Source organism: Myodes glareolus, chromosome 8 (genome assembly GCF_982192425.1).
Source record: "Myodes glareolus chromosome 8, mMyoGla1.1, whole genome shotgun sequence".
Taxonomy (NCBI): domain Eukaryota; kingdom Metazoa; phylum Chordata; class Mammalia; order Rodentia; family Cricetidae; genus Myodes; species Myodes glareolus.
In genome coordinates, this window is record NC_142033.1 from 71,618,558 (window position 1) to 71,632,309 (window position 13,752).

At 40.5% G+C, this 13,752-nt stretch overlaps 1 protein-coding gene across 4 annotated transcripts in view; it reads right to left on the reverse strand.

Moving 5' to 3' along the window:
• The window catches only part of Fam193a (family with sequence similarity 193 member A), a 127,688-nt gene that overhangs the window by 54,905 nt on the left and 59,031 nt on the right, over positions 1-13,752 (reverse strand). For 3 of the 4 annotated variants that reach the window (XM_085692027.2, XM_085692024.2, XM_085692026.2), the window contains 4 exons: positions 12,871-13,028; positions 12,036-12,203; positions 7,837-8,071; positions 3,492-3,616 (listed from right to left, as the gene is read on the reverse strand). In XM_085692027.2, coding sequence (XP_085548153.2) covers positions 3,492-3,616; positions 7,837-8,071; positions 12,036-12,203; positions 12,871-13,028 — 686 coding nt within the window. The remainder of the gene's footprint in view (positions 1-3,491; positions 3,617-7,836; positions 8,072-12,035; positions 12,204-12,870; positions 13,029-13,752) is intronic. The other variant, XM_085692025.2, reaches the window with a different exon arrangement.

Here is a 13,752-nt window from a genome sequence, read left to right on the forward strand (position 1 = left end):
TCAAAGAGAGTGGGACCGACAGGAACCCTGCAGAAAGCATTGGTGATGGAATGAGGTGACCAGAGCATTCCCATAGCACCTCTATAGGACAAACAGCCTGATTCTTTAATTGGTAAAATGCCAGGAAAATAGGGCAAGACAGCAGTTGAACTCAGAGAAAAGACTCTCAAAGGATAAAGGGAACAGAGACCTTCTGTTTGGGGACATGAAAAATATTTTTTTAAATACACCGTTAGCTACAAATACTGTGAATAAAATTAATATTTTTGAAACATAAAATAGTAAAACTTGTATTAATCAGAAAATTTTAAACTAAATAAAATGGTACTGAATTGTAATTTTAAGTGGACAAATTACACAGTATTTAAATAATCCCAATAAAGTGGCCAATAAAACAAGTAGCTTTCTCATGTTTTGTTTTAAAATGTTATGGTTTGGATATGAAATATCTCCCAAAGGTTCTTCTGTTGAAGACTTAGTTCCCAGAGCATAGGGCTTTTGGGGGTGGCTGGATCATGTGGGCTCTGACTTTACCAATGGACTAATCCACACATGGGTTCAGAGTTTACTGGGCTACATATTAGAAACTAGTGGAAACTTGATGTACTTTATTCCTGAATCCTTTCTCTGTTTGGCAGTTCCACAAGGTGAGCAGCTTTGCTTTACCAAGAACTTCTGTGACGGACTGTGAGCCAAAATAAATCTTCCTCCTTAGAAGTTGATACCTGCAGCATTCTGTAATTCTGTCAGTGTTAGAAAGCTAACAGAAAGAACTAAGTTTCTATGAATAATGATAACTTTTAAGCAGACTGTTTAGTTATTTTGTGTGTGTCAGACCATTTGCTGAACAGGACAGGAAGAGTAGGAAACCTGCTGTCTTAGTCCGTCACTTCTATCTTTTTGGCTTGAGACAAGATCTCTCACTGAACCTGGAGTTCAACAATTCAGTTACACTGATTGGTCAGCAAACCCAGAATTCACTTGTATCCTACTCAATAATGGAGGTTATAGTTACATACATAGCTGACTTTTATGTGGGTGCTAGGGTATCAAATTCAGGTCCTCAAGCTTATCCACTAACACCCTCCCACCCTCAGTTGCTGTATATTTTTGTGGCAGGTATTACCATAAAAATCCTGACTGCCCTGAAACTCCTTATGCAGATCAGACTGGCATCTAAAATAATTTATGCTAACAAAATAATACAAAAAGACACATTAAATAAACTTAAGTACTGGCCATAGCCTTAATGTAGATTAAGCTACACTTGTGTTTGTACAATTCATATCCATATTATACACTATTAACTTTTTGTCCCTCCCCATTTTGAGACAGGGTCTCTCTACACAGCCCTGGCTGATTGTCCTTGAATTCGCAGAGATCCAGTTACTTTTGCCTTCCAAGTACTGAGATTACAGGTATGTGTCACCGGGTCTGGCCCACTCCATAATTTTTCTACAAGTTAAATAGGCTACGTAACTACGTATTTCATTAGTAATTTGTGAAAAAAAAGTGAGTTATTAAATGTATATTTATACATTAGAAATTCAAATATAAACCATTTTTTTGGGTTGACAAGTGAGTCTGTGGTGGGACACACCTTTTTAAAGGACAGCATTTTCTAGAATGACTAAGTCTCCTTAGAGAGCATGCTGCTTTCCCTGTTTCCTGCACCTCATTTCCTCTTAGAGAAATAGGGAGTGAACCCCCAAGTAAACATTTAAAACTAGGATACTATTCATCTTTGAAATCTGACTGTAATTCCCAGTGAGAAATAAAAATATTTGAAACTTGTGCCCAGAAAATAAATGGTTTCTGTCAGCCTCTGGAAATTAACTGGATGACAGATGCATCAAATCCAATATTCACCAGGAAAACAAAGGGCAGGTACTGAGGCTTCTAGCCATAAGGGAGGCACGGGTGAATTCAAGGGAACCTTACAACTTGGACAAAAACACATTCTTCATGTTAAGTTTGGCTTCCTTTCCTTCCATCAGAGTTGCAGTCAGATAGTCCCATTGTAGTGGACTCTCTAAGAATATCCAGATGCTTTTGACTTTTTAAATTGTGTGTGGGGGGCTGAAGAGATGGCTCAGAGGCTAAGAGCACTGGCTGCTCTTCCAGAGGACCTGAGTTCAACTCCCAGCACCCACATGGTGGCACACAACCATATATAATGAAATCTGGTTCCCTCTTCTGGATGCAGACAGAACACTGTATACAAAATAAATAAATCTTTTAAAAAAAATTGTGTGTGTGTGTGTGTGTGTATACAGGCATGTGTGCATGTGCCATAGGTAGCACATGAAAATCAAAGGACAAATGTGTAGGAGTCTTCTTTCTTTTCACCATGTGAGTTCTGGAAATCAAACTCAGGTCATTAGGCATGGTGGCAAGTGCCTTTACCCACTGAAACATCCTGACTGCCCTGTATTGAATGCTTTTTAAGAATGAGCATGAAAAGAATGGTTGGGAAGCAAACTGAGGCTGAGTGAAACTGGTAAAAATCTGCAAAAAGCATACCAGGTTTGTATAGCACCTTGAGCTGACCAACTACTTCTGAGGTGGTTCTTCTCTAAAAGTAAGGTTGAAGAGGACAAATAAAGGTGGTTGCTATTAGTGTGTGCCTACACTGTGGGCCTGTGCTTCTATTTGGTTAACAGACAAGAAACAAAATAAAGAGATGATCCTGAGGTAGCTACTCAGCTCTACTACGTAATGGCTAATGAAGGAGGGGCTGGCTGGAGAACAAACACATACCCTTACTGTATGCCTCTATTTAGCATACTTCACCCCAACAAATGCCCACTAGAGAGTTCTGCACTTGTGCACTTATCTCGGTGACAGCAGAGAATCACCCATCAGTTATCCTGGGGAAAAGTGACATAGGCGCTCTACAAACCTAGATGGAAAAGCACATCTAAGCCTAGGAGAGACAAAGGTACTCTGAATCCCATGTCCTTCCTCCTATTTCACCACAATGCAAGAACCCTGACAGGATCCCTGACTGAACCAAGACCTGCCAAGGTAAAGCACTACTTGCTGGAGCTTTTATTATTTTATGAGGAGGCATTAAGGTGTTACACCTGAATAGCACTTACATTGGTTTACCATTTAAAAGTTTAACTGGGGGTTGAAGAGATGGCTCAGCAGGCTGCTCTTTGAGAAGACCTGAGTTTGGGTTCCATCACCAACATGGCAGCTTACAACTGTCTTTGACTCCAGTTCCAGAAAACTCAATGCCCTCTTCTGGCCTCCTTAGGCACCGTAGCATGTGATGCACAGACATTCATGTAGACAAAACACTCATACACATAAAATATAAATTATATATAAAAGTATTATATCTTAGGTTTAGAGCTTTCTGTCTAACTGTCTTTTTCTCTATGCCCTGTTATTTTTCCTGTAAGGACTTCCATGTATAGTGGTCTACAGGCATGAATACACACACAAGATAATAGGAAAAGAGAATCCAAGTCAAGACAAAATACCTGATCTGAGACACCAGTGCTGGCAAGTTGCTCTGGAGAAGCGGTTCTGAGAAGACCAGATTTTCAAATAGGTGTTTGTTATGCAGTTCCCATGTAACCTGGAACTTTTTCAAATGTTCATTTTCCTAGTTTAAAAGAAAAAAAGGTAACAGAAGATACAGTGAGTGGGTGGAAATATAAAGCTTCCTAGAAGGATGCCCCCGCCCTACCACCTTCTGCACAAACCTACAGTATCTTCTTTGTAAAGAGTCACTGTTCCCTGCTAGTATCAAAACATATCAAACCAAACCTCCAATTTCAGCAATATGGGTTGCCACCTTACTACATTCTAGATAGCCGCTACCTACCCCAACCCTAGACAAGGGTTATAGGTGGGCTCAGAAAGGAAAATGGGACAGCGGGTGGGAGGACCCTAAAACCTAGGACTGTCAAGATGGCTCAGCTGGTAACAGTGCTTGGTGCTACCCTGATGAACTTAAGTTCGATCTCTGGAACATGCATGGTGAGAATCACAAGCATGTACATACAAATATGTAAAACATTTTTAAAAAGAAAAGAAAAAATTACTTGAGTCAGAACAATGCTTTTCTTGCCTGTCTTTGTCAAAGCTCATTCTGATAGCTGCAAATAAATTCTTCACTGGCAACACTCTGGCAAGGAAAGAGCTTTGATTTCCTAAGAAACAGGAGCAAACTCATCAAGTGTTATTGAAGACATGCTGGGAGCCCACAGCAGTGCCACCAAAGCCCATCAGTGCTCTCTAACTCCTCTGGAGTGGATTATTCGCTGATCTTTTAGCCTTTGCATGTATTCTCAGCCTAGTTTTTCCTAAAAATGTCAGTAGTGAGAGAGGCTCCTCACTACATCTTCTACGCTACTCTGATAAGCCCCACTTCTGTGTCCTTTTGAGGCACATACACAAAGCTCAGGGCTCCTTTACTTTTTACCAATTCTCTTTTCAATCTCTGACTGTTTTCTGGGGGGTTTATTAATTTTTTATTATTATCTATTTTTGTCTCCTTTCTCATTGCTTTTGTACTACCAAAATTTAACTCTAGACCTTGAACATGTTGAACAAGCCCATTATACTGAGCTATATCCCCAGACCTTCCTTTGTTTGAGATAAGGTTTCACTATGTACCTCTGCTGGTATCTAACTTATAATCCTTTTGCCTCTGCATTCTAAATTCTGGAATTAAAGGTGGTATATTTGTGCACATGTGAAAGAGAAGAGAGATTATGTGTTCCTGAGCTTATTAGAAGTATGTGTATGTGTGATTAAGTGTTTCTGAGTTTATTTTCTGCCAAACCTAGAAGATCCCCTGTGATCATATTAATTCTTTTTTTTAAAAAAAAATATTTATTTATTTACTTATTATGCATACAATATTCTGTCTGCAGGCCAGAAGAGGGCACCAGACCTCATTACAGATGGTTGTGAGCCACCATGTGGTTGCCGGGAATTGAACTCAGGACCTTTGGAAGAACAGGCAATGCTGTTAACCGCTGAGCCATCTCTCCAGCCCGATCATATTAATTCTTGATCCATAAATTTAAATATATTTTATTTCCTTAGACACAATAATCACAGTTACTTTATACTTTCTGAAAATTCACCATCTTCAGTGCATCGCTTGTTATCTCTGCTTGCACTCAGGTGTATTGTCTTCAACTTTTACTTTCTGATTTTAAAACAAACAAACAGGAACTGAAGCGATGGCTCAACAGGAGAGAGTACTGGCTGCTCTTCAGAAGACCTGAGTTTGATTCTCAGCACCCATACAGCAGTTCAATCAGTAACTCCAGTCACACGGAAGCCAGTGCCCCACCCTGTACCAAACATGAAGGTGGTGCATAGACATACATGAGGCAGAACACCCATACACTTAAAAATAAACTACGTTTAAAAACAAAGAAGGACCAGCAAACTTCTCATTTGAGGGAAGACATTACCTATATACAGCTTGGACCAATGAAAAGTGACTTCCAACTTCTTAGGCATATCACAAAAATTTAGGGTCATGATGAGCACAGCTCTTGCGTTCCTTCTAGTACTCAGGTGATAGTATTTATGGGCCTGACATCATGAGCTGACCGACCCCATTCTGGATTAAACTGAGACCCACTTTTATCTATCCCAGGATCAGAAGAAATGCCTGGGTTCAATGTTGACTTGCAAACAGGTGTTGTCAGGATTCAAGTTTTGGCGTAGGTATTCTTTCTTCCCTTTTATGCCTTCTCAGCTGTATCTTTTATCTTCTTTTATATGAATTTCTAAACTTATCTGCTTTTCCCATGGAGGACAAATATTGCAGAGTATGTAGTCTATGCCATGTATTATCAAAAGGAATATTCTTACATGTAAAACGTGATCACACAGCTGCATGCTGTTCTTTCAAGTTTTAACTGGGGTCAAACAACAAGAAAATATTTCTATATTCTAAGTTAATTATTGTTTCACAGCTATTTCACTTCTGGGAATATACCCAAAGAATTTCACATCCTACCATCGAAATATTTGCACTCCCACGTTCACTACTGCTTCATTCTCTACAGCAAAGAATTAGTATCAACCTAATTGTCCACCAACAGATGACTGGACAGTGAAATTTGGTATGTATAACTGCATAGTACTTAGCTATGAAAAAAGGTAGTAACAATCTGCAAAAAATGGATGGGCTTAGAATACATATTAAGAAAGAAAAGGGCTGCATGATCTCTCTCATATGCAGAATCTAGCCAACAATATATGTATATACATAAACAAATGTGCATGTAGGTACAGTAAACCATGACGAAAAGAGTAAGAAAGGCTATTAAGAGATGAGAAAGTACTGAATAAAGGTAATGACTATGAGTTATGAAAGAATTTTTTTTTAAAAAAAAAGTTTTAACTGTCAGGGATTTTTCAGTTTTGGTGGTAGGTAAGTGCATGAAAATATATTTGATAGTAAAAGTATAATATCAAACATGAAGTTATATTTCTATTTTGAATGAAGTACACTGAAATGCAAAGATTTTGGCAATGGTTAATTTTGGTGTGTTACTTTTTTTATCTGCCCCAAGTTCTATTTTTGAAGGTTTAGTGATACCCAGCCTTGCACATATTAGGCCATCATTCTACCACAAAGCTCAAGTTAAACTCTGTTAACTTTGTAAGATGGAGTCATCTGAGGAGAGCTGGATATCAACAACACTTTCTGGGGAGCATGTGTTCTTAAAAAAACAAAACAAAACACAACAGCACCTTAACCAAGGCTGGTACTCTCTAGGGATATGGGCAGGTAACATGATTCTCTAGAGCAACAGCTCTGAGCCAAGTCTAGAATAGGCAGAGTCCCAACTTGAGGTGGAGAAGGGCTGAAAGGTACAAGATATACAATGGGGTGCACAGGACAACTGCCACTACCAGAGTCCTCACGTCCAGCTTGCCTTACTCACCTCACTCAATTTTCCCTAAACATATGTCTCACAAGCCTCTTCTTGGAAGTAGTTAGCCAGCACAGTGTTAGACTGTGGCAGGGAAACTGGATAGTCTGAGGCTGTTGCAATGTCTTGCTAAGTATTACGTGAACTTTTCTGGAGAGCCCCATTAATATCAGAACAAGATAAAGAACCAATGGTTACTGCAATTTTTCCTTCAAAACATAGCCACCACAAAGAAAGCTTTAAAACCCATCCACTGAATTGTCACTTAATAATCACATGAAATAATGATGAAGACTTGAAGACTATGGGAAGATGGGGAGGGACCATACTTGACGGGTCAGGGAAACAGCCTAGGTAGCTTCTGTGGTTGTCATTAGGATGCCTCTTTCTGTTCACCCAGAAATGGGGTGGTCAGAGATTCACTTATGTGCCCTGCTAGAACTCTAAGAACCCTGTAAGGAAAAGGCAAGGCAGCTTCAGTAAACCCATCCCATTCCTGCACTGCTGCTAGGTGCACACATGAAGACATTCAAGCAAGAAGTCCTTACATGTGCCTTGCATCAACTGCAACATCAGTCAGTGGCAGTACCTCAACATCAACACAAAACAACAAAAATGTTTTGGACTTCCTATCAATGCACCACGGTTTTCACCTCCATATCCTAATACCTAGCGCTTAGGTCTTTCCAAAAAGATTTCCATGCCGTGGCTCTTGGACATTAACTCTCTCAATGCCAGCAAAATGCCATTACACTAAGATTAGTCCCAGTCTACCTTGTGTGGAAAGGAGTATATGACCGTGCAAGAAGAACTTAACCGTACAATCAGTCCCCTGGCTGCATACACCTCCCCATCACATGATTTTGTTCTTTAGTTCACCTCAGCAGCAAAGAAAGAAGCAGGCATGGTTTCTCACCAGAGTGCCAAGAAATGTACTGATGGATCGTGCAGCCTGGCAGAGGGCACCATACTCCTCCAAGAGTAGAGAGACAAAATGGTGTGCCTGTGGTGGGCCCTGCAGGCCAGATGGTGCCTTGGCTTTTGCTGCAGCAGATAGCTGCCGGAGAAGGCGGACCTTCATTTCCAGCACATATTCTCGGGCTTGCTGCTCCAACCGCTGGTAGAGCTGATAGGGATCCCGCTCACAGAGCCTACAGAGACAAAGAAAAAGTCACCACTCAGCCATGGTTGTCTACACATGTCAGTTGACAGACAGTTTTTATGTCAGTGAGTGTCTTTTATTAAACACCTTTCTTGTGATGACCTGTAGGAGTACAAGGTAATTCAAGGAAAACTGACATCCCCCCAAATGCTTCCTTTGACTGCACTGTTTATGCAACCTGTATAAGGGACTCTGCTTCACTTCATGTCCACGAGAGAAGACCTAAGCCTAAGGCATTACAACTTACAACTAAGAGGCAAAAAGCCTCCCTTCTACTGTGTCTGAGAGCTAACCTCTGGTGCCAACACAATGAGTGGAACTTAAAAAGTGACATGCTGCAATCCTAGCAGATGTTTGGAGAATGGGGTCAAGTTTACCTTTCTTCTTTCTACAAACTCAGTATACCATACAAATGAGCTCATGTTATTTTCATAATTAGAACACGTTTTAAACAAAGGTCATTCTATTTTTAGATTGCCCACAAAGCAATGGAATGCATCCTTGTTAACTAGTCACAATGGTAATGAATTTCTGTCCAAACTTACAAGTGATACTTTTTACAGTTTTGAGAAAGATGACCTTTCTTCCTCAGCCTCCTAATGCTGGATTTAGGATCACGCAACAAGGTGATGCAATTTTTAAAACTTGCGCCATAGTATGTCATTACTATGGTTAAAGTTACTGCTGCTTTCAAAGGTACATTTCGGAGACGCCTCTAGATTAGTGGTTCTTAACCTGTGGGTAGTGACCTCTTTGGGTTGTCAAATGACTCTTTCACAGGGGTCACCTAAGACCATTAGAAAACACAGATATTTATACTATGATTCATAACAGTAACAAAATTACAGTTATGAAGCAGCAACAAAAGTAATTTTATGGTTGGGGGAGTCACCGTAACATGAGGAACTATACTGAAGGGTTGCAGCATTGGAAAGGTTGAGAACCACTGTTCTAGATGGAAGTTTAGGACCACGGAAGCAATAACCAAAACATCTAATGGAACATGTCACTATGAAGAATCAGCTGAGCTCTGTGGCTGTTGTAGAATATATTAAGTAAGTTTTAAACAAGAAATTCTTCCATCTTTGGCTGCCACATTAAATCTAAAGAGAAAAGCATAGTTGTTATCTGTTCCATGAAAAAAAAATTAGGTGTTGTGGAGCATTTTTAATTCCAGTACTTGAGGCAATAAGGTCTCTGTGAGTTCAAGACAAGCCCGGTTTACACAGTAAGTTCCAGGCTAGCCAGAGTTACGTGATGAAATCTTGTCTCAAAATAAAGTAAAATAGTAAATAAAAAAAAATAAGCTAGATGGTGGTGGCTCACACCTTTAATCCCAGCCCTCGGGAAGGAGAGGCAGGGAGATCTCTGTAAGTTTGAGGCCAGCCTGGTCTACAAGACCTAGTTCCAGTAGTAGGCTCCAAAGCTACAGAGGCCCTGTCCCGAAAAACCAAAATAAATAGATAAACAGATAAAAAAAATAGGTGTATTTATTACTTTTATATACAGTATATCTGAGTTTATGAGTGTGTCTGAGTTTATGTGCACCTTGTGCATGCCCGAGCCCAGGGAAACCAGAAAAGGGTATTGTATCCTCCTGGATTGAGATTGAAAGATATAGGCAGTTATGAGCTGTCATGTAGGTTCTGGGAAACAAACCCAGGTCCCCTACAACAGCAGCAAGCACTCTTAACTGTTAAGCCACCTCTTCATTCCCTCCTGTATCCTAAGGTTACATATCACTTAGTTGTAAAAGATAAAGAGTCAAGCAAAACTGTGCAAGATAGGATGTAAAGCTATGTATACAATCTGCAACGTAATATGTAAGCCCTCGTGTACAAAGTACAAGGTGATAAATATGAAGAGCCATGGATACAATGTTCTCAGAGAAAATAAACTGATAGGATTCTCACTATGACTGCTACATTTCAAAAAGATGTATTAACCTTTGTAACATTAAAATATAGTGGTTTTGCCCCATTACTAGAGATCAAACCCGGTTTTTCACATGCTATGCAACAGCTCTACCATTGAGCTACCCAAGCCTTTGGTTTGTGGAGACAGGGTCTTACTATGTAGCTTAGACAGCCTTGAACTTGCTATAAAGCACAGACTACCCTCAAATTTATAATCCTTCCTTAGTTTCTTTGTCCTGGGATTAAAGGTATATATCACTCAGACTGGCAATAATTTTAAGAAAATGTGTTCCCTATGTTTAAAGGACAGTGACACAAGAGTCAAATGAGCATGGAGTAATTGAACTCAAAATACCACAGGGCTGAGAAAAAGGCTTAGTGGGTAAGAGCACTTGCTTTGCAAACACAAGGATCTGAATTCAAAGCCCCAGTAACCCAGAAAAAGGCCAGGTGTCCCTGAACATGTCTGTCACATCAGCATTGGGAGATGGAGCCAAGTAGTTTCTGAGAACTGGCTGACACCCAGCCTAGCTGAAAAGAGGTGGCTATCCAAAGCATGATGGCCAACCACGACAGTCAAACAGTGGGTTCTTCTAATTCAGTGAAAAGCCCTATCTCAAGGCAACAAGGAGGAAAGCAACAGAAGAAGACACCCTGCTCTCCCTGAACATACACATATCTACATACTCACGTGCATGTACCAAACACATACAAACTCTTAGAAAAGAAAGCCTGTAGACACCTCCTTTTAGTTTTCTCAGTGCAGTAAAATTAGAAGCATTTTGATTCTTTGTTCATTTTCGTATCTTATAAATTTAAGGAAAAAAACATATGATACTTTTGAGAACAGATTTTTTTTATTTATAATAAGATTTATTTTTTTAAAAAATATGTATTGAGTTTTGCTTGCATGTATATACGAGTGCCACATATGTGTCTGGTGCCCAAGGAAAAAGGTATTGGATTCCTGGACCTGGAGTTATAGACAGCTATGAACCACTAAGTGAGTGTTAGGAAACAAACCCAAGTCCTTTGCAAGAGCAGCCAGGACTTCTAATCACTAAGTAATCTCTCTCCAGCCCACGCAAACAGATTTCTTATGGGAAAAAGACATTGCAAGTAGTTCAACCAACCAATCATTCACACATGTTCATAGATGCTGCTTCACCTGGATTAAACCTGAGCTGATACTGTTCTAAAACATCACAGATGTAGCATGAAGGGTCTGAGATGTCATAGGTTTCATGTGCCATTAACTAGGAAACTTTTAAAGGCACTTACCACTTGGAACTGTCTTATATAGCACTAAGTAGACAACAGGTGAAATCCTGAACACAATGCTTTTGCCAGTCAATGCCCCTGCTTCTTTGATATAATCCAACGTATGGCAACTGTGGCTTTGTAAGATGCCAAAAGTATACAATCAACACATATAAAAAAAAAAACAAAATGAGAACCAATCCATAAAATATCAGGCTCATATCTGTTACCTTTATTTGGAACATTTCAAAAATCGGGGGGGAAAAAGGCACACTTAAGTTGTAAAGAAAAACAAAAGTGACACCCACCCCACTTTCTGTCAGTCACTGGGAAGGAGCCTGATGAACAGATGCTAGGCAGGAGCCATTCCCTATGAGGGCAGCTGCTGTGAACCTCATGAGGTAAGCGCCTTCATAAGCAACCCTATCTCCCAGTGCTTCAATGGACAGGAATATTCTGCCTTTCTCCCTGAGCTACAAATCCAACAGTGCTTATGAAAGTATCCAGCATCACATGGCACAACCAGGACTCTCTGGCATCTTGACTGTGTTACTGTCTGTCTTAATAAATGACAGAAACATCTCAACTTAGAAACAGAAGAATCTGCAACGATTTACCCAGAAGACTCATGTTGGTCAGTTGTCTGCTGAAGACCTGAGCTGTACCAAGAGCTCAAAAAGTTTAGCTGAGCTTTACTCGGGACAAGCACTGAGGCTCCATAGGCAGATGGGAGGGCAGGGATAGGATGGGGCTGTAACATGAAGGGGCAACCTGTACCTATCCACAAGCTCCTTCACTCCTTCTTTGTCGGGAACCAGGGACTGGTCCTGGTCTTCTGCCAGTGGGGTACCCGCCTGGCGGTATATGCATCGGACCATGTAGCGTACTTCTGACCAATAGTTTTGAAGCTGCTGCGGTTCCCGGTCTGTCTCTGCTGAGATGTCTCTGTGATAACATAGGAACCAGGAGAGTTAAGAGAGGCAGTCTACCTGCTTGCCACAAGGTACACCCTAACTCCATACTTTGACCCCAGATGGAACACAGAGCCCTTACTTTCCACTCTTTGGTGCCCACTTGAGTCTATCAGTCTGGCTATCCCAGTCCAGCAGTACAGCTTTTTTCTATCAGGTTCTGGCCTCTTCTTCCTTCAACTCCTAGCAGCCTCCATCATGAGTCCCACTAACTCCATACCCATTTATTTATGCTCACCTTAGGCTCATTTTCCTTTTTTAATTAATATTCTTTATCTTAAGTTAAAAATCTTGCTATGTAGCCCTGCCTGCACTGCACGGGAACATAGGTAAATTCCCCTTGCCTTTCAAGTGCTGGGATTATGGAATGAAATAACAGTTGACTTTTCTTTAAATTCTAAGAGTTCTTCTCCCACTTTCCTCTTTCTGAGGCCCAGCTTTCTTCTGTTTAGTTCCGCAAGATAGGGATTTTGTCTTTCTGTATATCATTCCTCATAATAGCAAGACCATGTCCTACTTTCAGGGGTATGCCAAAAAGGTACTGTTATTTATTAAAAGAACTCCATTTACAAGGCACTTTCCTATATTTCCTAGATACCCCGTCACCCCAGTATAAGCAGCACAACCAACTCAACACATACCTGCGCTCACTGCAGGCTTCACATGAGCAGGCATCTGAGGGCGTGGTGCCTAGCCCTGATGAGGTCATTGTCTGTGTGCCTAGGGCCAGCCTCCCAGCACCACTGGCCTCAGGCTGGGAGCTCCCAAGTGATGAGTGAAGAAGAAAATCTTGGCTCTGCTTTAAAAATAGAATACAACAGACCAGTTATGTTTGATATCAGATGTCTATTGACCTTTTAAAAAATGCCTTATAGAACCAGTTGGATCTGCTAGTTTGAGGCCAGTCTGGTCTTCTTGGACAGTTAGAACTACATATAGAGACCCTGTCTCCAAAACAAAATGCCTACTAAAAAATGTTACAACAGACACTAAAATCTATAGTGAACCTTTTTGGGGAGTCAAAGGGGACTAATGGGTGACAAAGTCTACTATACAGCAACACAGGCTGGCCTTGAGCTCATTATACAGACCAGATTTTCTTGCCTCAGTGTGCCGCACACTGGATAGGCAATAAACTCCAGATTTTGTCTGGATCAATGCTTTTCTTACTTCCAAAGGTTTTTACTATTACATGAGAGCATCCAATAGATTTTATTTTTTAAATTAATTTTATTTATTTGCTTATTTATTTATTATTTATTTGTGGGTTTTTTTTTGAGAAAGAGTTTCTCTGTGTAGCCCTGGTTGTCCTGAAACTCACTTTGTAGACCAGGCTAGCCTCAAATTCACAGAGATCTGCCTACCTCCCAAGAGTTGGGATTAAAGGTATGTGCCACCACTGCCCAGCCAGATTTTATTAGAGAGAAAGAGAGAGAGAAGGCAAATAAATAATCTTGATCCAGTGCCCTAATCAGCGTGTAATGACCCCAGCAGGCACCTCTAAGTGTGATATGCCCACACTG